We start from the raw sequence: 27,873 nt of genomic DNA on the forward strand, positions 1-27,873 counted from the left end.
TACCTTGCCACTTCAAAATAATTACAGTACTTTCAACGAATAATCCCATCATGAAAACAAATGTGACTTATGAATAAAAAAACTTTAAACTTTCGATGATTTTCGAATTTTACTTTCAAAAACCTGATAGACCGTATTAAAATATATATCCGCATTAACACGGATACGAAGGGCTATTTCCCATTTGTCTAATTTTTTAATGAAAAATATGCGAGTGAAAAAATTTCACGCGCAAAACTACTTTCACACAAATTCCTTTGAAGTAACAAAAGTAAAGTTTGAAACAAGTTCGCTTAAATAATACAGATCGAGAAAGAATAATCTGCACTTCAATCGAACCTACTTCTGGAAAATAACCCACGAATGGGTCATTTTTATTTCAACCACTTTCAGATAAACGAGGATGCAAAAATGGGGGAAAAAAAGGCGGCACACAATCCCGGCCCGGTGGATAAAGCAATCGCGGCCACGTGAAGTGAGCGGATCCCTTCTCAGTCATGTGCTACAAGGACGCATAGATATCCGAGTAACAGCCGTAAGGGAGGAGGGCAGAGCTCGGGGATGGGTGGGACCAAAGGGAGGTCGGATGATAGGGGTCAGGAGGAGGACGGACGAATTTTGCCGGGACAGGGCCGTCCGTGTATATGGAGGGCGGAGCGCTTGCTTTGATAAGTGATTTTTGGGGAAACGGATGGGCGAAATTGGAACGGGAGGGAGATAGAGTTACATCTCCTCTCTGGTGAACCTGGGAAATCAGCTTTGATATCTGGGAGAGAGAGGGAGCTGATGCGCTGCTGTGTTGGTCCGAGCCGGGTGACGCAACTCGACCAAAGTGGCGAGTTAAAGTGTGCGATGGCACAGAGTAAAGGAAAAAAATCTAAGGTATATTTCCCTTAGCCAACGGTTCAGACATGCTTGTGCAATAATCAATTTTGAAGCAGCTAACAAGATGAGAGGTATAGCAAGTACTCATAAGAGTATTACCCATAAATATTCACAATCTTACTAGACTAAAAATAATTAAGCTCCTTCAATTAAAACAAAAACTCCTCGGTTTTTGCGGACAAGGATTGCAGCTATTTCATTATAAATTCAATTTTTTCCATGAGGTACTCTTCATTTTATTATGTTTATAGTTGTAAAAAGAGATGAGAAGGTAATCAGTAGGTTAGTGCTTTGTGATAGATTAAAGCTAAAAACCAAAAGATAATCCTCTTCTACACACAATGCACCGCGTAGGACCGACCTTTTATTTTGAAGTCAACCAAAGAGGGAAGTTAGTGTGTGCTATGGCACAAAGTAAAAGAAAAAAAAATTAAAAGTATATACCTCTTCAGCACGCGGTCCAGACATGCTTGCCCGATCATCAATTTTGAAGCAACTAGCAAGATGAGAAGTGAAGCATGTACTGAGTACATTGTACTCTTTAACGTAATAGCCATAAATAGCACCAATCTTATTGGGCTAAAAAATAATGACAAAAGCTCTTTGGTTTTTACGGAAATGGATTGTTGCTATTTCATTATGGCTCCAATTTTTTCACATGAGGCCATTTCATAATAGTTAGTTGTTTTTATAAGAGTTAATAAGGTTAACAGCGAGTTGATTTTTGCTATGGAACAAAGTTAAAATTCAATAAGATCCTCCTCAGAACACGATTTTCACCGTTCGACCGACTTTTATTTTGAAACAGACCAAAGTGGCGAGTTAGTTCGTGCGATGGCACAAAGTAAAAAAAATCAAAAGTATATTTATCTCCAGCACACGGTTCAGACATGCTTGTCTAACAATCAATTTTGAAGCAGCTAGCAAGATGATAAGTGTAGTAAGTATTATCCATAAATGATGCAGATATTACTGGAATAAAAATTATAAGAAAAATCCTAGGTTTTCGAGGACGAGAATTAAAGCTATTGCATTATAACTTCACATTATTACATGAGGTATTTTATTCTCCATTTCATTACTGTTCGTAGTTTTTATAAGAGGTGATTAGATAATCAGCTAGTTAGTTTTGGCGATGGCACAAAGATTAAAACGAAAAGATCATCCTGTATAGCTCACTGGCACTTTATGTCCAACCATTCATTTTGAATCGGGGAGAACGTAGAAAAATGCAGCAGGTGTTCACAAGCATTTTATTCATTCATATTGGTTATCTTACTAGAATTAAACCAATTGCAAAGTAGACCTCCTTGCTTTCGTGAATGCGAATTATAATTATTTGATTATTGTTTATAGTTTGATCAAGAAATATTAAAGCCTAAAGCGAGATTGTATGTGCGATGGTACAACGTTAAAAAGAAAAGGATATTCCTCCCCAGCCCGCGGTTCTAACCTTAGGTCCGATTACTACTTTTGATGTAGTAAGATGAAATCTGTAGTAGGTATAAATAAAAATTTCATCCATATACAGTAGTTATTTTACTATATTAAAAATATCAGCAGTAAGTAATTGCTAACTTGAAATGTAGCTATTTTTGTGTCATTTCCAGTTTTTACATTTAATTTTGTCTGAAAATAGTTCTTAATCGTGGAAAAACCCTTGAATAACACAAAAAAATTAAAAACCAAGCAAAAATTACAAGGATGCATTAACTAGCGAGAATATTTTTCGGAATACATCAATGAGTCCATTTTTAGAATATACTGAGCGGATGTTGAGAAAACACACCGTTCCACCTATAAATGTCGAAGAGACGTTTGGTTTTAGAGTAAATTGCTACGAAGATTTAACCAAAGTACAAATGAACAGAATCACGCTGACAACACATAGCGAGAATATTCAATTCGGAAATAATCAACCAACTCACCCATAGAATGTACAGAGAAAATGCAGGCTCCAAACATTAATGTATGGTGTTAGTGAACAATATCAAGCAGCTTTAACCCAAGTACAAATGATTTGATTCACTCAGACCGACATCGTTACTCAGATAGAAAATAAAAAAGCGTGTTTGATACTCCAGATTGAACCGAACGGTGCTGATGTATTTTTTTAATGAAACAATAGTTGAAATATCTCTTAATAACTTAAATGACTTAAAAGAAAGACTATTTAAAATAATCAAGAATTCAATGATCATTCTCAAGATTAAATGCACGTTCCGATCTAACGTGACTGGCAGTGGCACTGATAAATTGATAAAGTTGACCTAGCAACTACCACAATATAAAATCGATCTAGTAACTTGCATTATTTGAGCCAGCCCGTTAAAAACATACTTATTGTGATGAAGCAATAATTACGTTGGATTGAGAAGCCAAAACTCAATAGACTGAGCTGACTGAGCGGGAAACAGAAAGGAGTCCGATTGAAAGGTATGAAGAGAAGCCATAGGATAAACATACAAGAAGGACGTTGATTTGGGCGGGTATTGAATATCTACTCTAGAGGGACGTACAGGTATTTAGAGAAAGCGTGGAAAGGGGAGGAAACATAGGATGGGATGAATTGATGTAGGAATTATGGATTACGCATATATGAAACACTGCCGGAGACAAAAGGCATCATGAACCAGGAAAAATTGGTACAGGTGTTTCCGAAGCCTATTCAAACCTACCAGCTAGATTACTACTAATAACCTGAAACTCAGACCGCTGGAAACAATGCATTTTCTGACACTAATTACTGAAGCATCACAAAGGCTTCGCTGAGGAGGAAAACTAGGTGGATTCCGGAAAAGTAAATCGGGGAATTTTCATTTAATTTCAATGGCAGTCACGTATTTTACCCCCTAATACGAGCGACTCAAAAACTTTCAGAAAACTGTCTCTTTAAATATTTAATAAAATGCTTGTTTCTCTTTTTTAAAAGGCTTTGCAAGATATGCAAATATGCGGCACAAAAAAGGCTCAAACTCTCACTTCAGACGATAGCACAAAATAGAAATTTTTGCCGCTCGTATTAGTTATTTACGAAAATATAAAACTGCCAAACTTTTGTTTCAGCTTAGGGCAAATTGAGCACTATTTTTTATGGAACAGTGACCGAAGGGAAAAAACGTTTCCTTACGACGGAGTTTTATGACTCAAAGTCTAGGAACGATTAAGTTCAATATACCAGGAATCCTTATTCAAATTACTTTTAATAAAGTCAATTTTAACTTGACTTCACTTCGTAATCATGAATGCTAGAAGAAAAAAGTGAATATAAATTAAAAACTTTAAAGCAGCTGAATTTACTGTGTTGCTTTGAGTCACAGTAAAATTATAAATTGCCATTTATTTCCAGAAGATTCTAATTATTATTGCAGCCAATAAAATCAGCTTAAGGTTGGATGGCGATATTTGGTGGAACTTGTTCGCAGGAAACATAATGAAATACACTTTTGTATGTTCCACAAGCTTGATAATGACAGTGTGTACTGCCGAAACCTAGGTCGGGATTAAAAACTCTTGTGGAACATACAAAAGTGTATTTCATTATGTTTCCTGCCAATAAAATCATTCGTCATCTGTGCAGTCTCTTCAGAAATTTCTATTTGCAATATTCGATGATTGTCCAAATGATGATAAACAATGAAAAAAACACTAACATACTAGGAAAAACAATCAATAAAGTGATTCTAAATGATATAACTATTACCAGCGAAAAAATCTATGAAAAGTAGCAATTTAAGCGACGAAATTCACAAATTACTTTTGAAATATTAAAAAATATAATTTTATCCATATAAAAAATTATAAAAAACTTGCGTCAAAACAATAACTATCAAAAAGTATTTTTACACCCAATCATTGTAATCAATAAAGACTGTAAGGGGCGATTCTCCTCAAGCCAGGAGTGATATCATGCGTTACGGCATGATTGGAGCGAGTCATCACGTTACTGCACGAAGAGCCAAATTCCGACTGGGAATTATTCCCCGATGACCTTTTTGGCAGAGGACAGGGGCACAATGCTACTTCCCACCCCCTTCCCGGCACACAATCCCTCTCGGCGGCGAAAAGCAAAGAGAAGGGAAGCTCATCGCGCAGGAAATTACCATTTAAAACGCAGATTTTACATTCGGGCTGGTGATTGATGCACTGGATGGTACGCGTGACAAACACTACGAAAACAACGCTTGAACCCTTTGACATTTCGGAACGAGCGATCAAACTGCTAAGACTCTTCGTCAAATACAACTCCACATGGAAGATTTAAGGAAATTTAGCAGAAATCTATTAAAGACCGTCGATAATTACGCAGAGGTTAAAGAAAATATGTTATGTTTTGCATTGCGGTGGATAAATATATCTCTGTGGAGGAATAAATTCGTCAACTCATTTTGCCGGTAAACCTTAAGAGAACAAATACCTCCAGCTCAATTGGTCGTTTTTTTAATAACACCTGGAATATTGGACTTTATTTTTTTTTAATATTTTTTTTTAAATCCAAGACAATAATTGTCGGGATTCCGACAGTCCATTACAATCCGGGCACATTATCTTTCTTTCTCCTCACAATGTTCCCAGTCGGAGGAGCGAAACGTTAACCATTCAAAGCTCATTCCACGCAGCAATACATCTGTAAGTGGTTAAGCAGCGCGGCTAGTGATATCCATTTCTAAAATTCCCCGACTCTTTCCTGACAATTTACCAATGCCCCAGATAGATCACCAGTTATAGGAATATTTTATTCATCTTTGATAAAATTATCGTAAAATCATCTATCAAGTATAAAACAAGAAAGTTATACAAACGCATCAGTAGTAAAATAAGGCGAATTTCCGACCCAAATTTCTCCCTGAAATTTGGCAAAAATTTCATCCGCCTTTCCAGGATATTAAAATTTCCTGATAATTCATAGGTTTCCCTGACTCTAGCCACCATGCTCATACTTGGGTGTTAAGAAATCGACTTTTACGACTTAAAGTACACAAACGCATCGGCAGTTCAATGAGGAGAATTTCCTATCCAAAGGTCTCCCTCACTTTTACGAAAATTATCCTGACTTTCCAGGATTTAAAAATTCCTTGATATTCCATAGGTACATGATAACGTTACGCAAAAGGTTGAAACTGCCCTCGGGGCGTCTGCACGTACTCACCTGGTTTCAGTTTGCACTCTCGGCTGAGGATCACTCCCACGTGGTTGGCGGCCCGGCAGCGAACGGAGGCCGCGTGCACCGAGGGTCGGAACTGCGTCGGGTGGAAGGGCAGCACAATCAGGCTGCCGTTGGATGATACTTCCCTGCAACGGAGAGGACGGAAGCTGCGTTTATAACGGCTCACCCTCAAGCGCCTCTATGGTACCTTATCTCCTTCGAGACGCCGCATTTTAAAAAGGATCGCGTAATCACTTTGAGCCCACCAGCCATGTTGGCTACTATCAGAGAGGCAGTGCCCGGTTTCTCAAAGCTCCGGCTCGATTTGCAACTCACTTCGGCTTCAAAACAAGGGCGGAGCAAGCAGATCGCTACTTGGGAGGGATCGCATTAACGGTATCAAATTGCTCGTTTTAGCATTACAAGCTTCTCCATTTTTTGCAATATTTTTTCCATCCGTGATTTTATACGTATCCCTCAAATACCCAATCATTTTAATAGTTGATACCAAACACTTTGTCATTTTTTTTCCATTTCCCATTTCATACCCTAATATGATTATAAAAAGTGATATCAACAAAACTGCACCGGTTGCCCTTCCAATAATTAACGATTACATTTTAAGCTATTACTTGCTTCCTCATTTTTTAATTACCTTTATCTCCGATTTCACTACATAAATTTACCACAAAACCAATTATTTTTGTGATACCTACCAAATGCTTCCTTATGTTTTGCTAGGATTCTCCTGCAGTTTTACTCTCATATTTAACCCAAAATTAGATTTATTTTCAATTAAAATCTAATTTTTTTACCATATAATAACGAATTCATTGAAGATATGCTTCACTCTTTTAAGCGTAATATAGGCTTCCTAATTCTTGATGCTATTTCATTTTCTTCCGTCGCACTACATTAATCCTATCTTCTTGTTTTTGGCCTCACTAACCGGAGTAATATTTTTAAGTCTTTCACAAAACATATCATTCTATTTATATCTATCTCATCAACTAGCTCTTTCTAACATTACACCATTCCAAACTTACGAAGTTGAAACTTCTAATTCCATAATAGATACTATTCGGGCCATTCTATCTCCGTTCAATTTAAGGTCTAAGGTTTTGAACAAAATTTCTACATGGGTGTATATTCAGCTCAAAATAAATACCTATATAATAAATCTTTTAAAAAAATAAATAATTTATAAAATCTTTTATAAAAATAAATAAAATAATAAATCTTAAAAAAAATTATTTTTTCACATTTTTGCTAAAAAATTAAAATAATTAATAAATTTAAGTAGTTTGGAAGAAAATTATCCTCATTAATTATTTTTATAGGCAAATAACGCTGATTTATCTTTTTTTATTTTTATCTTGTATCATCCTCCAGTGATACTCCCATGCGTTGCCAAAGAATGCAACTTTTTTTCTATAAAAATCCACTTGTTGCTCTTATAATACCCTATGGATAGAATGTAAGCTTTACTGAAGCTACAGAATTGACCTACCCGATTCTACTACATGTGGGGTGATAAAAGCTCATAAATAGCCATACCAATCCGGATACTTAGAGGTGAATATCCATGAAAACGTTCATATTAAAAGCACTTACAAAGGAAAAGAGAATGTTTCATTCGACTCTTTGCCCATTAAAGATTGAAAAGTTATTCACTTTCATTCCGACCTTGTTCAAAAATTTAGCTGTGAACGAAAGGTTTATTTCAGATTAATTACAAAATCATTTTTAGAGTTAATTTGCAAAATTATTCGCCCTAAGCAAATAAGTCTCATCCAAGATAAACTTATTGAAAAGATGTTCTCATGCGGCGTTTTCAGCATCAAAGAGAGGACGTTCTGATAACTTCGAACACAAATTTACCAAAGGCATCGTAAAACTTTCATCATTGACTCCGGATAAAAGCAATTCGGTAGTAAGATATAGCTCTTTGAAATTTTAATTTTGAGCTGATCAGTAATTTATATTTTTACACCTATTAAACTCCTTATATTACGCCTCCACTTTAAATAAATAATTTTCTGCATTGAAGCTCTCAATATACTGCACTTCAAAATATATAAACAGATAACATTATTATTTGATTATAATATCATATAATTATTTAATTAAAGTGTAGGCATACTATGAGGACTGAGAAATAGGCATAAAAATAAGCATTAATGATCAACTCAAAATTTAAAACACCAAAGAATCTGACTGCCGAATTTCCTATATAAATATATTTTATCTCTTTTATTTATTTAGGCATATAATTTTGTAACTCAAACAACCAATTACTGAAAATTCTTCAAACAGCTCTAATGCTGCGAAAATTCATTTTACATCGTCATCTCCCTACAATAATATAGCAAGCTCCTATCCGAGGGAAGAGTTAAGATCCTTGAGTGAAACGCAGGAATCGCATGTACCAACAGACTCTGTGTATCCTCCATCGTCATGCAGCAGCTAATTTCGTGTTAACGGCTCTTCTTTCAAACGATCCACTATTTTGGTATTCAATGCAATTCGTGAGTCAACATCCGGAACAAAACTCTTTGAACAATCGAACGCAATTGGGTGAAACATGTTGTTCCGCGGAACAGTAAATATTTACCTAATTACAGAACGAGCAGACGCCCGAAGAAACATTTAACTGCTTTTAGATCACCATAGTAGAGCAATATCCATGCTTTCAGGAAAACGAGACAATGGACGAATCCAATCGACGCAAAGGTAGAAAATGTTTTCATCGCATTAAGTATACAAAACGCAGTTTAGTACCACATTGTGCTCAAAACAAAGGTTTTTGTCAGCCAGGCTGCCGACATTAGATTATATTTTTGGGAGGAAATGGAAAATATTATTCAACACTCGTATTAATTGAATATGCGCGATCATTGCAAAATTATCTGTAGGATCATTAAGAATTCAATATTTCCGAGAGATTTCGATGAGTTTTCAGAAAATATCTTTTTCTAGAATTCATAAGAAATAATGATTTCATTGAGGGAAGAATATTTTTTGCTAATTTAGCGAAAGAACATTGGGTGTCTACAAATAAAATACCCTTAACTTTTCCAGTTTTCCCAGTTTATTTTCGCAATTTCACAGTGTATTTGTTGTCATGTTCGTATTTATAGGATAAAATTTACATAAGTCAAAAATATGACCCAAAGCAGTAACATATTATCATAAATATGAGCATATTATCAGAATAACTTGATAGAAACATATTTTCACATTGAATTACCTCGTAAATGTCATTACGTGGATGGGATATTCCACTATATAATTTTAGAATGGATACGTTTGAGGATGAAGAAAAATAACCATCGGAATTAGACGGTAAAAATGTATTTTAAGGATTTTTTAGCTATTTCCTTGACCTTCCATGTCTTTCCTGACGCAGTGACATTCCCTGACGTTTAACGTTTTCCAGATATGTGGCCACCCTGGAATAATCTAAATCTTTAGATAAAACGAATTAGTAGTTTGGTGATCGAAAAAATATTTATTTCGGCGAATGGTTACTCATTTTGCTACGTAATATTAAATAGAGGAGGCTTATGTGACTAAAATAATACATGACATACGATAAAAGATACGGATAAACAGCGAAGTTGGCGGTAACAGACGAAAACACCCAGGCATTTTTAAGGGACGTCATGCATCTCTTTCTGAGGAAGATCACAGCTACAAATTACTCTGTACCATAGCACAGCGTGAGAGCCTTTCTTTTACCTTTGGTCAAATCATAGGGAAGTTAAATGATTTTCCGCGTGTTTCTATATTGAGTTGCTGCCAGCATACGACTATGGCTTGTCAAATAATAATATTTCAATGTTGAGAGCTAAGAGTGAGGGATACATAGCGGTTGAGCCACAGTAAAATGATTGCCGAAAACTTATTAGATTGTTTATGTGAGTGACGCACGAGATTTTGGTAATCAGGGAATGAGCAGAATGAGAAAAATCGCGGAGGCTAAGGACAGCTGGCACAGTCTATCACACAGTTTCCTCACACCTCTATCATTCCACCTCAAATTCGACAAGTCATCAGACATAAGAACCATCATCTCCTTAGATTTTCCGATCCGACCATCTAGTAAATTTATGCTCTTAGGCTGCGCTAGCCTAAATCCTGTGTCTGAATCTAAAATGTCGAAGTGTTCAACAGTAGGGGGCTTCACGTTGACCGTCGAGGAGCCATTAGGATGCCAGCGCACAATGCACCTCAGAGAAATTAGAACAGCGAGCCCAATGATGACTGCTATGGAGAGAGGCTAATTTCGGGGAATGGATTTTTTTCCCCATTCCTTTCCACGCTTAATCTTCCCTCGCTCTGTTTCCAGCTTCCCATTAACGACCCACCTAACCTGAATAGTGAAAACGACCTCGGCAGGTAGTCCAACCGCTCACGGTAACTAGCCTTTCTATTATAGCCTTGACGACTGTGGAATCCGACAGCAATTTTATCCCGCGGGCCCACGAGGCGTATTGGTCAAAAGATTAAGGAGGCACGCAATGACGGCCATTACTTCAGGGTGCGATTACGACTCGAGCGAATCCACCGTTGGCCAGATAACCCCCCAGCCCTTCACCCATCGCCTGCCACCCACGACCTACCCCGAGCCTCCACCAACTTTCCCGGGGCCTCGACTAACGAAAGACTTTCGTCATCCCTCGGCAAAGAAAAGCGAAGCGAATACAATCGAGCGACCCCTCCTGGTTGGACGAAATGGCCTCTTTTTAGCTGGAGCCAACGGACATTTGCAAGGTCTCTAGCGCGCAGGTGGCCCAAGATGAGAACGAATAGTTTGCGCGGAAGTGGCCTCGCACGTGGGACGATTAATCAAGAACTTCAAGCAAAAAAGACGCACACTGCCCAGTGAAACTAAGACGAGCGGATATCCGATAAGTTGATGTCCTCACAAAGTATGATGTAGTGTAAGCAGTTAACGATTTATGAGCTTAAGAAACTTAATTCCTAATGAAGTTTCTTTCGGGATAATGTGAAGTGAATGTAAAATCCCTCCTGCTCATTTATGTTTGCCTTTTGTCCACTTTAGGAACCTCGAGCCTAGATTCGCGGATTAATGAAAGTTGATAAATGAGTGAAACACACCGCATAACAAATAAGAGGGAGGACTGATTTAAAATTTGAAACGCAAATGCAGCACCAGTAAGATACAACAAGTCTATAAAATTCTACTTCATTTCCAAATTATGCTCCACTACCATACCGTAAACCATTTGAGGAAATGGTTTCTTAAGATCCCTGCGGGCCTATACGAAGGCTGAAAAAGACTATACCTTATGTCCGAGAAACCGTGTACAGACTGTATGCACACAACTGTTAATATTTTATTTATTAGGCAACCCCATCAATCGCCAGATTTTACTCACGTTGAAGAACATGCTGCTTTATAATATTTCAATGAATAAACGAACGATGAACGATGTGAAAATTTATTGAGAAACGCTAGAATCTTCATGCGATGACCTGAAAAATGCATATTGGCGAGGCACGAGGCAAAATAACGTTGTATTCACTCAGCTCATTCAGATACGAAATTCAAATAGTAAAAGCATTCTGCCATGATTTGCACTGATCAGTAAGTAAATAACTTCTATAAGCCACGCGGATACGGTATAATAATTATATACGAAAAATGAGGAAAAGAAAATGACCACATTAATTTTGGGATGAAAACATTCGTATGCTGTATTCATGCACTAGATTTCGGGCCATCAAAAATTACCTTTAATTTAACTGAAAAGCGAGAAATAAAAAATTAAAACGACCATATTTCGCGCTAATTCGTGGCTGATGTAATAATCAGTCAGCTATGATGTGAAATTAAGATAAAATAAAATTTGTAGAGAAAATTGCTTGAAATAAAGTAGTAAGCTCCACTCCGTTGAACATTGTAGCTCACACTGAAAATAGCCCAATAGACTTGGCTGCAAAGTTTGAAACGAAAGAGGTCTTCTATGATAAATTTATAATTTTATCTCGCATGGTTATTCAATAACCACATAACGTCGATACGCTAAAAATGAACTATTTATAGGTGATGCTAAATGTTGCATGATAATATATTAACAAAAATTTCCACACTTTAATATATGGATCCACTACCAACCATGGTTTCGACCTACGTATTATTAACCGTGATATTACTTAAATTGAGAAACATACAGCTTTATACCATTCCAATGAAAAACAGAAGTCATGGTCGTTAGAGGAGTTATATCTTAAAATGTGGAAATTAGCATTTGTTGTTCATGTATAATCATGGCCATATCGCATTTCCACCACGTCAAACCTGAAACGATGTCATGCGTAAAAAACCTTTGCAAAAAGTAAGAGCTATCCCAAAAAATAGCAGCCGCCTTTTTATTCGCCGAAAAGCCGGACGAAAACGAAGACTTTATCTCGACGAAAATTTTATTCGCCACGGTCACCGTGATAAAATCCGGGAACAAACCAATCCACTTTTAATTGCCAAGGTGAAAACAAAATGAATATAATAACATCACGCGAGGATGCGTTAAGTGGCGTAAAATGATAAAAGCACCCGCGGTCGCCTCGTTAAAACACCGGCCGTTACATTCCGGTGACAAAAAAAAGGCGATGACATATATTTCGAAATGGAACATTATAATCAACGATTTTCGCTCTTTGTCCGACAACGATGAGAATTTTGCGCCTGGCGAAGCGAGAGAGTTGGCCATGATAAATCAACACCGACGACTCGAAAACGACGAAAGGGGAAATTATTACATGTACGAGTCGGAATGCACCGCATGTTTTTCTTTTTTATTTCATTGAACCCACCCATTGAACCCAAAAGAGCAACATATGAGCGCGCGGTGATGTCCATGCACTGATTGATAAATTTTCGCACGTGCAAAACATGCCTCGAATCCACTGGCCTTGATTGATGATTGTTAGTTTTCTGTTGCGTACGAACGAAACTGTTCCACAGCGCTCATCGAGTCCTATTTAGCGGACCGAAATGGCCTAAAAATTAGATATGGCATTTATTTTTTTGCTGCTCATGTCGCTTATGAACAAAGTCATTTGACACGTTGTTTTTTCATCATATTGCGAAGAGAGAATATGCTAGTCGCGGAGAGCAACCAGGTGTAAATGGTTTTATTACCCTTTGACGTGGTACGACGAATTTTTTTAGGGCTGGACAAATTTCACGGATTTCGAATGTTTCGGTGATTTTGTCAGGCTGTTAAAATCAAAATGATGAGCGGTGATTTGAACGTGAAAAAGGGGAAAACGAAAACGTATTATTTTACGAAACACTTTCCTTCTGCCACCATGGATGTTATTAAGATAAAGGTACACGACCACAAAGGACAGAAAAAAATGTATTAATACCAAAATAATGATGAGACGAGCCATTGAAAGTGAATGTGTACCTAATTAAATTCATTGTTTTTCTCAGCATTTTCAGGCACTAATATGACAGAAGAAAATTAAAATAAAAATTTGATGTATAGATGCTAAAAATTGGCATATTAGTCAATATATTGGCCTATACAAATCTTAGGGATAAAACTTAGGGTGAATACACCGACAAACTTTGGAGCTTGACACTTAACTTGTTTTGCCAAAACGGCTGAATTACTCGAGAAAATTACCTGGAGAATATGTTAATCGTTAAGGAGCTTGAATAAAATTTCAGAAAATAAGACGCAGTTTTTACCGCACATCGCAAACAGGACGTCAGCGAAGTAAAAAAAATGGTGAAATATTATTCTCTGGAGACACTACACAGATTTACTGCTAAAATTAATGCGACACTTTATATGAAAACCTTTTGACATTTGGAGGATAATTTTTACTGATCACTTCATGCCCAAAACGGACTAAATCTTACGAAATCGCCGCAATAAATATCTGAAAAATAAATAAGATTACACGCCAGCGATGCGCGAAGGCTCATGACTGCGAAATACCCGTCCATGATTGATAAAAATTAGCCGTAGCCCAGCTTACGCGACGGTGAAGGAAGGACGATCCATCATGACTGATAAAGCGTCTAGTAGGAGCAGGATACCGTAGGCGTTGGGCGGTTGTTTCCGAAAAATAAACCCCCTTCTCCCGAATGGTTCGCCGGAATGAGAGCTTAGCAGGGCATGATGTAACCACCGGAGAGGACCCAGGAGGGAAACCTTGGAAACGGGGTCGAGATAACGGTTTCCCTTTGAGCTGGGGAAGTTCAACCGAACGACGACTGCCGTGCGTAGTGGTAGCAGGGAGGAGGGAGGTGGGTGGGGCCAACGTCTGTTGTCGCAGATGACGCGCGGGACGCAGCGGCGAAACTAACACACATCAGCTATGGGTGTGGGAGGAGGAGGAGAGAGAGACATGGCGAAGGAGATTTCGTGTAGGACCCGGCCTGAGCTCCGGGGAAATGTAAAGGGTTACGGGGATCGATATTGCCGCTACGTTTGCATTTTGCACTTCGATCATGTACTGGCGCAAACAGATACTTTTGTGAGTATTCTTCACCACTCTGGAATTCGGTCCGAAATAACCCGATCTACTGCCATCTTATGGTAAATATTCACGCGAGGTCGCTCTTTATACATAAAAGTCCACATTAATTATTACTACTTGTATTATTTTATCTATTTTCATGTACATAAACTACTGATGTCTTTGCTCTGTGATAATAAAAATAAAAATTCGTCTTTATTGGGCGAGGTTGGAACTAGGAAGAACCATCTTCCGTCTAACTCCAATAGGGAGTAGGTGATAGGGAAGAACCTTGTCATATGAACAAACCGGTTCCCATGACCAGTTTCGTGAACTTAATATAATGCAAAAGAAAGCGGCTCAATTCACCACAAACTACTACGGGTATATAGAAAGAGTTAAACATCTCTCTAATGAAGGGAAGCACTAGGCACTTGAAGGCTACGTGATAAGCTTAGACTGCTTGAGCCAATAAGAACATATATCTTTCAGATCAAAAAGATAAAAAAATCTTAGAAACTCACTATTTTTTAGGTCTGATAGAAACGATACATTTAGGGAATTTAGGGATATTTTGCCGAAAGGATAGGTAGAGAAATTCTCTTTTCCCCGAACAATGAAGGACATACACAAATGCTATGAGAGATTCATTACACAAATCTCTTTTTATTTTCACTTTTTTCTTTCTTTCTCCTTGTATGTCATAGGTTGGTGTCCTATCATCCAAGCCGCACACATATTGAGACAGCTTGCGGCATATTATGCAGATGAGTACGGACGAGATTAAGTAATATTGGGTCTAGACTACGGCTGAATGATTGACCATTCGTACTTCAACCGTGATGCTCTCGTCTGTTGGTTCCAAGTAGCAGGCACGGTAAACATGGGGTATGCACAAATGACCATGAATGTTCTAAGTGGCCTCGGCACCACGCGAAGCCCCCCAAATCATCCATTCGTTTCGGAAACAAGAACGGACAATTAAAGATTTATAAAAAAATTAACAGTAGAATTAGAATCACTAGGTAAAAGAAGGATTAAGACCATTTTGTCAGTGTCTTGTCTACAGCACCTCACTAAATTCATCAGTCATTAATTAAGTTGTGGTTAAAGCTAAAGTTAGACAATATCCAATATTTTAATGGAGTGCTTATTTAAATGCGGAAAATATTTTAAAGTAAATTTTCACCTCATGTCTATGTTGTTAAGACTCCAACTACTATACATGGGTAGCTGTAATACCACGAAATTACTCCTAGCGCAACCTCACACAGCCGCTTGGAGGCGATGCTAGCTGATGTAATAAAGTGACGCGGCTGGTCCGGAACAAACTCTTCAATATATGGAGGCCCTTATGGTGTCACTTTGGGACAAATACTTTGCCTTGGCAACGCATCTCGAAGATTTCGCTGCGAAACATGCGGAGCCAGCCGTGTCCCCCGCAGCGCCATGGTCATGCGTGCTCAAGCCAAAGGGACTTATTTTTGCATTCCGTCTGCGAAGCGGCAGCAGGATGTCTCTTCATGGCGGCGTGATCTTTTTCCGGGCCCGTCCCGGGCTACGCAATATGTCATGGCGATAAGAAGCGGGATTTTCCTCTCGGACCACGAGTCACGTTCTTTGCCCCGGGCTGAAATTCCGTAGATATTTGCGAAGAAACCTTCCCGCCCCAGTCATATTTCAGTGTCTTCCGTGCAACCCTACCCCTCTTTTAAGGGCTTATAAGACCGTCCGAAACAAAACTTTGTGGTAGCCTCGAGGAAAACTTTAGTTAGGTCCACAAAAGAGTTGGAATCGTGCAAAGAATTATTTTTCTTGATTTAGATTCAGCTTTTATTTGGTTTCATTTTTCTGGACCATTGGAGTCGGGCCAAATGCAGTGAGTTTCTCTCGATAATTTCGGATTGAATTATTAACCTCCGCAAGAGACCCATTCCGCACGTAACGCTTACTTTCATTCCAGCCAGCTAGGCAAAGTGGGAAGAAATGACATTTGATATAATCTCTGCATTTTTCCAGGGTTTTCTTCCGCGTCAGGTTGTTGGTTGATTGATAACAGTTTCGCTGGCTGTCCTGCCAGCGTCTTCAGGTCGAAGGTGTCCTTTCTCACCTTCGACCTGAAGACGCTGGCAGGATAGCCAGCGAAACTGTTGTCAATCAACCAACAACCTGACGCGGAAGAAAACCCTGGAGAAATGCAGAGATCAGACCATCGCCGCGGAAACCTACGCTCTGACATTTGATATGTTAAATAAATGTTACTCCAAAATGGAATTCATCGGTAATGGAAGATATGACGTGTGGAGCTTGCTCTGAATAGGCAATGATTTTGAAATCAATTCTTAACGACGGAGAAAGGACGGACGAGACTTGGGTTGCAGAGAACTAACGATATGTTACATGGATGAATAATATTTAGTAACTGAGTGACTGCAATATCACTTCGCACTGAAAATGAGAAGAAATAATTGTGACATTAGAGTGAACAGCTATGAAACAATTGTAAAAATTGCAACTTAACACGAGATACCCATAGATATACGTAGTTTACTTCTCAGCACTTACCAGTGCATCAACATCGAATCCGATGGTTTCCGAATGCGAATACTATAAGGGAGATATCACTCATAGTGTAAGCTTCCGGATACAACTCCATGCACATATTCGGGGTTTTGCGTGCATGAAAATTCACCTAAGAAACCCTAGTATCAAAAGTGTGTAATTTGTGTACTAGTTAAAAGTGAATAGTCCAATTATCAGCAGAATTTTTCTGAATTTATGATCAATCATAATTTATAAGGACATAATATATTGTGAACTATTCCTAAAATTAATAAAAATTAAGGACAGAAATGGTGAAATTAGCTAATTCTGCTAAATATTTAGTTTTAGAAGAAAAAAATCTGGTGGAAAAGCGGCAAAGTAGAGCACAGTAGATACTGATAAAAATCATTAAAATACCGTTAACTTGTATATTTAAGAGTATATTTTTTGTATACGTTGGGAAACGAGCTCAATGAAGTGCAAGTTACTGATCAACGTCCCCCAGATAAAAAACATCGGGGCTCAACATCTGTTTTTCTTCTTTAACTCCGATAACGATCAAACAGCCAATGCCGTGAGGCCATTCGCCGTAATTCACAATGTTTGATGAACGCCAGCATGCGATTCCGTGATGCTGAAAACAAATGATCGATCAACTCCCATCCAACACTGAGTAGACACTGTTTAGGCAATGAAAACAACACGCTTCGGCGTGGTCATCACTCCTCGGTTTGTTATTAGCGTGATTGTCCCGGCGGGTGGGACGCGTCGAAGAAACACTGTAAAGCAGCCATTCCATCTGCGTCAACACTTGCCCGACGAGAGAGCGGCCCGAAAATTTTAATTCCCAAGCACCCGCGCTAAATTTCCAATCGCGCGAGGCAATGAATGAAAGATGAATTGCACAATGGGACGGCGTGAAGGGAGAGTAATTCAGGCTCACATAACTAGTGATGGAAAAAAGCGATTTCGATTAAAATCGAAAATCGAGTTTTAGTAGTCAAAGACCGAGGAAATCGAGATCGAGCCATGATATTCGAGTTTCGACCCAAACTCGTTTTTTCAACTCCGATTCAAGCCATTTGCTTTGATCTCAGCAGCGTCGCTACCTGCCTATGATAAGGTCATTCGTCCCGAGTGAAAGACGTATATAAGGTCGGTAAATTTGGAAAAGCACGCCCACGATCATCGTGAAAGCACCTTAATCAGTTGATCTTTCTTAAAAATTTTAGAGGAACCAAATGGTACCGAGCGGTGATCCCAAAACTTTAATGTGCGCGCATTTGTATATTTTTAATACTAACAATTCACATTTTCACATACATTTTTTGTGATTTTTTCTACTACTCAAGTGTATATTTTGAGTGCGTTTAGAATAAATAATAAACGTATAATAATTTTTTTACGAACTATAATTTTGTCTTAAGAGAAACACCGATTTTTTCGATTAATCAATCTTTTAGTCAAACTTTTGATTTTTGTTGAAAAGTCAAACTTTTCATTTTGATTTAAGATAGACTGCTCTATAAATCAATTTTGACTGACATTTTTCTATCAGTACACATAACCCAATAAAAGGACTGTGAGTGTGTGATAACAACGCGGCCGTGAGCTTTGTGGAGGCAGTTCTAGTTATATGTGTAAATAGTTTGCAGCGCGGATAGCACGGTTTGTGGGTGCGCCCAGTGGGCAGCATGCACGTTGGCTTAGCCTCGGCTCCAGGGTTTAGATCGACCGCTCAGAGCATGGAGGCTGCACACGAATCTAATGGTCTTAATTGAACTGTGTTTACGAAGTGAAATCACATGCTTGCCCGGGTATACACTCGGCTGTCTGGAAGGACAGCCCATTATTAGGGCTAGAGCACCCTTCCAGCGAAGGGAATTACTGGAAAGAGCTTACCTAAACTTGCTCACATATTTAGCGTCTGTTGACGTGCATTAAAAATCAAAAGGATACTCTGGTGTGAACGTTTATCGACGCAATTAACGATATTTCAAAAGTCGCTTAAAAATAATGGTACACTATATTGTGATCATATGGTTGGCCTTAGAGCTTATTAATCTACGACGCTCATGCTTCCTCAGGGATCGCGGAAGAGGTCTCGTACTTTGCATCCTAGATTGAGGTCGTTAGTAATCGATGTGATTTCAATTTGTCATAATTATTATGAGTCTATTTTAGCCATGATAGTGCATCCATAGGTAAAGCAAATATAAGCTTAATCTCTGTGGCATAGCCTAAAAATATAAAATATAACGCCCGAAATAAAATTCACGACTAGGTTGATGTCGATTAAAATTTTTAAAAACCGAACAAGTATTTATGCGATTGACCAATGCAATTAAATAAAGATATAGATATTTATTTCACTGCCCCAAAATATTACAACGTATGCATACATTAACAGTGAAATTAGGCACCCCTTAAGATAAGTCTTGATTAGGGGTTGCCATTACATACAAATAAGGCAATGCTCGGCAGTACATTTTATAATAACCTTTAAACAATAGTGGCTCTTCTATGAGTCCTTCATAGAAACATTTGTCCATGTGCATGTATACAATCTTGAAAACATACAAAATGCGATTAGAATACAGTAATAGGAAAATTAACATGAAATGAAATTATAATGAATTTTGTAGCAAAATAAGTTTAAGCAATTAAACGAACGAATTCTTATCCAATTACAGATTTTCATTTCAAGGAAAATAAAGCGCGTCTCCAGAGACGTCTTCCATTTTACGCCTACCGCCAAGTTTCATTTTCTTTGCGGTTATCGTCACCAGGAATGGTATGTTTAAATCGTAAGAAAAAATCGTTAAATGGGGATTTTCATAGTAATTTTTACTGTCATAATACTAATTTCTTGACTAGCGAGCATTAGATTGAAATCATTCGACTTATTATCGCACTCGATAAATACTCAAACTCATAATTTTCACTACAAATCTGCGATATTTGCTTAAGCTAATCATAAGTGAAAAATATGTTGCTGTCGATGCTTAAGGCTTCCTTGACGATAGGTTATTTCGTGTTCAAAGTAGAGTCATTTCGTACGCTGAAGACAATATCAGCTCAATAGTGTACGTTCTACAAAGTTTAACGATGGCGAAGGATTCATATCAATTAAATTCTGATTTACTTAAGTTTCATCGGAGCTATCGAAAAGATTTGCGTTACCGGTTATTGCACTGCAAAGAGGAGAACTGGCGTGAAGGAAATACTTTTTATTTCTAGCGAAAATAATTAATAATCAGCTCAATAGTGTACATTCTACAAAGTTTAAACGATGGCGAAGGATTCATATCAATTAAATTCTGATTTACTTAAGTTTCATCGCAGCTATCGAAAAGATTTGCGTTACCGGTTATTTCACTGCAAAGAGGAGAACTGCGTGAAGGAAATACTTTTTAATTCTAGCGAAAATAATTAATAATCAACATGCAGTCTCAGAGTGAAATGAGGGAAGCACGCGTAGAAATAATCACTATTGTGAGATGAAATACAAGCGTCTGCAGTAGCTACCAATGTGTGGATACTTCACAACGGTGGTACTACAACACATACATGGGTGACTTTAGTTTGCAAAGTTGCTTCTTAATTCCATTTAAAAGATAAAACAGCTAATTTTTGACAAAACGCAATGTGTTTCATAAAGCATTCTACACTATGCAACCCTAACCATACCACCTGATTTAAATTCTAATAATACAAAACCATTTCTCATTATGCTTAGCATAGATAAGGAGCCTAAATATCCAAAACTATCCTTGGATGCGAGCATTTCGGAGAAATAATTTTCAATATAAAAAAAATCCCTAAAAACAACAGTGGATAAGAATATACACGAGATAGAAATTTATAAGAGAATTTTTTTCTGCTGGAGGAAAAAATTAAGGTACAAGTGAAACTGTAACTTGAAAGTCACACGTATTTCATTCCCAACAAAAATAATTATTTTAACATTCGTACGAATTTTATCTCACGGTTATTTGAAAATAAACGCATTTATTTTAGTTTAAGTATAACATTATACGGTGATAACATTACGGGAGTCAACCGCAATGCACAAATTGTGCGAAAAATCGACAGAAAAAACCATTCACCTTGACCAGGATTCGAACCAGGATCCCCCGAATTCCGGTGCTTAGCCAGTTAACCTACCAAGGCGTCATGCCTCCAATGGATATATACAAATACGGCTGATTTTTTTCTCTGCGGATTTTTCGCACTTATTTAAGTTTTGAGAGAACCTAAAAATGGAAAACAAGGTTATAATCGAGGTTTTCGTAACTTATGATTGCATTTTTGGCTTAATTTTTAGTATCTCATCTGTTTTGAAGCAGAAAAATATTCACCCAGTTGGAAGAAGAGAAACGAAGGGTGAAATGAGCAAAAAAATGAGAACTCTTGTTTTTCCATCCAATTGTCGCTAAAATCTAGTCAGTGAACGAATGGTGCGTCGGAAATGAGTGAAGTGCCAGAGGCCGATGAGGATGTAAATAGTCACAACAGAAGTAAAAACGATGTTTTTTAAAAACCTTTTACGCTAAAAAAACATGAAATATTCCATCTTCCTGCACAGGAAAAGGCTTTCAATTGGTAGATAACTTTTCACTCTTCATTTAATTAACTGCTAAGGGCGTTGGCCATCGCGCTTCAATGCCTGCATTACAAAAACATTGAACATATGCATAGCGCGGAGAACATGCAGCATTGTAACCTTAACCCAATAAGGGCTTACTGGGTCGTTGGTGCCCCAACATTGAATGATTAAAATAATTATTCGCCCAGCAGTATATACCAAGGTTTATTCACCGCAGGGGAAAAATAACAATTCAAGCTGCTTAAATGATACAAAAGGAAATTAAATGTTAATTTGCTTTGCTAATACTATATTAATTCTCAAGCTGTATGCTTAAAACAAGTTCGCATATGTTTGCATGCATAAATATGCATACGAAAGTATTTATCAGCACTGCAAGCAACGCGTTTACAATTGTAATTGATGACAGCTTATGTAAACACCAGAAAATACCGATCTTTTGCATCACATTGGAATAAATACCCTATTCCCAAATATTTTCTTCCTTTGATTCCCAAACAGTAGATTGGATAACACTTAACAAAAACAGCAACAAAATTATAGAATTATGCTTGAATGAAGTTGAATACGCTGGAGGAAATATTTTTCAATAGATTTAGCTATTAAGTAAATCCGAGCGGAGTTTACATTAAATTTCTTTTTAACACACACAACGAAGATATAAAAACTATTGGCAGTGCATTATTACAGATTTTATGAAGATTTATTGTCATTTTTCATCGGGATTGAACGAGTAATCGGACGGCGAAAGTATGCATGTTTGAGTTTCACTTTGAACGAATATGCCAAACATCATGAGTGAATTTGCTACAGTTCGATACAAGTTGAGCGAGGTTGGCAAGAAGTAAAATATGGCTTATCCAATGCAAAGTAGTAAAAAGAGAAAAATAAAAGGAAAAATGATAACAGGGAATCTGTTGACAAGCTTGATTAGTGGCTTAACAGGACTCCAGGACATATAGCACCATTATTTCTGCTCACTTAATGAGTCAACTCGAAGGTTGCCTTAAATCGGCGAGGGTAGAGCTCAACCCCGACTAATTTACGAGGATAATTATTATGAGTTTCCTAAGGCTTGATCCGGGATTTGAACGCGGGAAGATATCCATCGGGTCAGCCCCGAAGTAGGCAGGAATCTCTCCCTCGAAAGTATAGCGGTGGCAAATTAATTATATTCTTTTCACGTTTGTATCACCATAAAATCTATCGATGTCCCTGAAAAATCAGGAATGGCATCGGCCCTTGCCGATAATAAACGATCCAGTCGTATCGGATGCAGGAATGTTGGGGTAAATAAATGTGGTGTTAAGGATCTTATAAAAAATTTCAGGTTTATGCATCAAACAAGATGTATAGTAGGAAATGAAATTAAAAGGGATCGACTGAAATCGTACCTAAAATATCTTCTGCCATTTCCACTAAAAGACCAGCTTGCATAGGTGAAAAAGATAAACTCGGACTAAACCTCAGGTGTTTGAAATTCGCAAAATCAAGGTAGGCAACGCCATATCCTTCTCGTGGGCCATCTCGATAGCTCAAGAATTCTTGTTCTGGATTTCATACTGCTACACCTGAGATTTGAACCCAAAAATCTTCAAACAGTAGTCTAACACTCTATCCAGTGGGCCATAACGCTACATCACGTTCACTATTTTAACTTAATAGGTAAATATTACTCACGGGCAGTGCTGGATCCAGAGAGGGGCTAATGAAGGCTGTAGCTCCTCCAATTTACACCAGATAAAATGGTAATTTGTTTCAGTTATCGAATGTAAAATCTTAATGCATTGCAGAATGCATTATTTACACGATTTTGTTTTAAAAGCATCGTTCTTTGGAAAATTAGGGATAATTTGATAGGCAATCTTAAGGTGCTCAAAATTAAACTTTATAATATTCTACGCAGTAGTCATTAAATACTCTACCGGTTTCGATTTTTCAGGTCATTATCAAGAGGTAACAGAAGAGATTCTGAATAAATGACCTGAAAAGATGAATACCAGTAGTTTTTAATAAATAATGTAAGGTATACAACAAAGTTTATTTTCGAATGTATCACGTCAACATTCCACAGAGTGAACCCGCGAACCACTGATTTGATACTTTAAGCGTCGTTATAAGCATCGAAAATCTCAAAAATTTCGCAACCTCCCGGGCCCCCGCCACTGCTTGGAGGTTACCCTCCAAGACCCACCGAGTTAGGTTGCTGGAGGTTACCCACCTTGAGCTCGCCTTGTCCCTTTCCTGGATCCGCGACTGGCCACGGGCCTACGGGTCTCTGATTACAGGAAGCAAGTGCCAAGAGGGCTCTCATCGCGGACATTCTTCAATCCACACAATTCAGAAAGCTTCAGAGGGAGTGAGAACTTACCGAATTCTTGTCATGCTGACAATTTCCTTTCCCCTGCTGTCCACCCACCGGATGTCTGGGGGCGGGGTGCCGTGAGCAGAGCAGCTTATGGCGCCACCTGTGGAGTTTGAGTAAACGAGCGAGGCTGGAGGCTCCAGCAGAAAGACGGGACCCTCGAGGTTCGTAAGGCCGTCCGAACTGGAGAGGCGAGAGTGTTGAGACATCTTCTGCGCGATTCCAAACGCTTCCGCTGAAAATAGAACAAACGGGCCCATGTTTACCCACTGCTACAAATGATAAGGAAAGATTGATATCAGTCATAACATTATTGACAATCACTCCGAGGACAACTTGATGACTTAACAAGCATTACGCCTGGTGATTTTTCCTACTTTCTCCGTGCATGCATTGAATGGCTTTATAAACTCTTTCCATGGGAAATCATTTAGCGTAATTATAGATTTTTATTAACGTGTAAGTTGCTAAAAGTTTTCCTCTTATTCTCGAGAATTTTGACAGCTGCGTATTGCATTATACCACTACTTCAATGCTATACCTCTTCAAATACTTTAATTATGATGTAAATACGTATAAAAATAACATTTATAAAAATAAAGCAACCTCAGCAGCCAATATATAAAATTAAAACACGTATACGTATGCAAGGCAATCGAAAAAAACATTGAATTTTTACCACAACATACAACCCGAATAATGTTTGCACATTATTTCTCTTTCGTCCGTCGATTTATGGAAGGTTTTACTAATTTATTCACATAATTTACCAGCCAGGAATAATGTACGTAAGACTCTTGCCTTCTGGAGCCTCTAAACTTCATAAGACTCACAACTCACTATATTTCTATGGAATCAACAGAGCAGTTATTAATGGAACATGGAAGCATTCAGACTGGAGAAGGATAAAAATTTGGAATTTATCTTGCAAATGCCACTCAAAATTCTCCTCCAACAACACAAGAATTACTTTTAACTACACAAACCTATGAATAAACTTGCCACTGATTTATTTTGTAGAGACTTCCCAAATCGTGGGCAAACGAGCCAATCCGCGACTTTTCAAGGAAATCGATTCGAATTTGTTTCGCATGTGGTGATAATGTATGGACGGAAACTATCATGTATTTTTAACAGTGCTTTTATTTTTACTCTTAAATTGTTGAACGTGGTAGTACCTGCTAATCCAAAACATGCACACGGTGCGTAGTTTCCAGTATCCATAAAAGAGTGGTATTGAACAAGCAATAGAAGACAAAACGTTTTATCAATGTATATGTTAAGCTTGATAGTTTTCCATGGAAGGGTCTATGAAACCATGCTATGCCCGCAAATGGAAAGGAGGAAAATTTGTCTAACGTAGTGCTTGTTTAGAACTCAAATGGGGAATTCGAAGTTATGAAACATTAGTTTTCTATGTACGACTTTCATTTTAGCACAAATTTTTTCATATTTTTCACTTTTAACAGAGTCAAGTGTCAGCCCATGAATGCGCGACAAATTGCCTGCTTGCTTTTGAGTGCGCGCTTTGAAAGAACTCTGTAAATGACTACTCGAGATAAACCAAGTACTTATTTCAAAAGAGGCTTCTTCAGAATTATTAACATTTAAATGCCTCTGAATTTATTTGTATAGTGAATTAACATTTCGCATTTCCTCGTGAGATACTTTCAGTGCGCATGCAAAAAAGGTTTATTATCAAAGCGTTGTGACTATAAAACTCTTTAATGCATCACTCAAAAAGAGGTAATACCTGACATAAAAGGTACATTCAGAAGCATGAAGTTAGCATATCTTTTGAAATGAAATATTACAAACTATTAAGAATTTACAGCTCCGCAATCATTAGATCTGCAACGTTTGGTAGAAAACTTAACGAGCCAATATAAAACTATCCAGAAAGACTATTTCGCAATTTTTCTCAGGCCAGCAAGGAGGACATTGTCTTAGGACTGAAAATGGATTTAAAACAGAAATTGAATGGAAAAAAGAAAACTAGGCAATTGATGTTTAAAAAAACGTTTTTTCCATACTTTCATTGGCCATGGTATTAAAAAAAGACATATCCTTAAAGGTAGCGCTAATGGCATAAATTATTAGGTATGCCTTAGAGTTGATTCTTGGCTATTTTACTGAAACGAAAATAAAATTTATGGACAGATAGATTATCCATGTAAACAAAGACAAATCCTAATGTTGTACAGGTGACATTTCTGGAATTTAGCCAAGATCCAAAATCTTTCTCTAACAAATAACGAGAAACAAACAGCTGAGGGTGAGGCTTATTGACCATGGTTATGATTATTTTCAGTAAACTTCGTACCTCTCTAAAAATATTTTGCATGTATTTTAAATACTATGTGTTTGGTTGAATGCATAGTAATTGGTTGAATCCATCTTGAGTATAAAATCCACCTTGCCAATTCCACGAATAAATGTACGAAATTATAAAAAAAATAACACTCTTGAAATTTGAATGAAATAAAATACAAAGAGTATTCCATAATATGCGCTGATAAAAGACATATACTTTCGCGACTCTAGTCACTTCTGACTTGCCAATTATTCGCGGGGAGTACACAGATCCTTTTCGTGTATTCTAAGAATTACTACCTCCTTTTATATGATACTGAAGACACACTCGACAACGAAGAGTCATTACCGTTTCCCTTTGAGGAAAATAAAACATCGAATGTACCGCATATTCTTCGAATACCCTTAAGCTCTCGATGGAGAGTTTTAAGAGACACAATCGCATCCGGATTTAGCAGAGAGAAAAATATAACGGAACATCCCCTTCATTATTTGCACGACCCATGCAGATGAGCCAGAATCCGTGTCACAGCCTCATGCACGACTTATTATTAGTTTCTCGGTCTGGTTGCACACACAGAACTAATAGGGATATTGATTAGGGTTACATTTAAAAAAAAAATCACGTCGCCGCGCTAGCGGACGCCGCCGATGTTATCCATACGTTTATTTACATCCCCTTTAAATTTCGCCAATGCGCGAAGATTTTTTGTTTCATTTTCCAACACTGCCGTTTGAAAAGAGAGGACGAGCAAGGATTTTAATTTTGAAAGTGAATCCGAGGGTGACGCGCAGATAACGAACCGGCGGCTAAAAAAAATAAATATAGGTGTCCTCCCATTCTCTCGAACAAGCTCAACCCCATCCCTCATGCACCCTATACTGAATGACGCAGAGCTTTCGAATTGGGTCAGTGACTGTTAATTGTCAAAATTTCTGTCTCCCCTCCGGGCTGCCCATAAATCCCTCAAGAGAATTATGATCCATCTCCCGACGGCGACGCTGCATGGGGAAGGACAAGGATTTATAGACCGCACTGCATGGATCACGGGCGAAAAACGTCAAACGCCCCGCTGCAGGAGTATCGCTTTGCATATCCGTAATTTTAATGCCCCGGCTGCAGCCGCTCATAATACCCATCTACGCCACTATCCGACTAGGGTTGCGCGAAAAATTAGGGTGGAGGAGAAAATACGCTGACGTGCATAGTGACGAGTTCCCGAATATAGGAAGACTAGTATGACCGCAAAGATCTAAATATTTAAGAGAGCAAATCCATCTAAAACTATCGAAAAAACAATATCTTAATTCAAACATATTTGTGGCAATAATAAGTATAAAAGTAGTCCAAAAATTCGTTCCATCTTGAAACTGAAAATTGCAACGCGACTAATGGTATGTTATGGTAACATAAGGAGGAGACCGACATTTGACGTCATTTTCGCCATGAGGGAAGAATGTGGATGGAAGGGTGGAGAGAAACCCGGCGTCTGCATAAGCCTGCTCTTA

General features: G+C 37.9%; 1 protein-coding gene across 1 annotated transcript in view; it reads right to left on the reverse strand.

Annotated features, from left to right (window-relative positions):
- The window catches only part of LOC124158145 (Down syndrome cell adhesion molecule-like protein Dscam2), a 168,236-nt gene extending 143,925 nt beyond the window's left edge, over nucleotides 1-24,311 (reverse strand). The window contains exons 1-2 of the mRNA XM_046533329.1: nucleotides 24,058-24,311; nucleotides 6,035-6,177 (exon numbers count right to left, since the gene is read on the reverse strand). Coding sequence (XP_046389285.1) covers nucleotides 6,035-6,177; nucleotides 24,058-24,311 — 397 coding nt within the window. The remainder of the gene's footprint in view (nucleotides 1-6,034; nucleotides 6,178-24,057) is intronic.
- Nucleotides 24,312-27,873: the final 3,562 nt, after the last annotated feature.

This window comes from Ischnura elegans, chromosome 4 (assembly GCF_921293095.1).
Source record: "Ischnura elegans chromosome 4, ioIscEleg1.1, whole genome shotgun sequence".
NCBI lineage: Eukaryota > Metazoa > Arthropoda > Insecta > Odonata > Coenagrionidae > Ischnura > Ischnura elegans.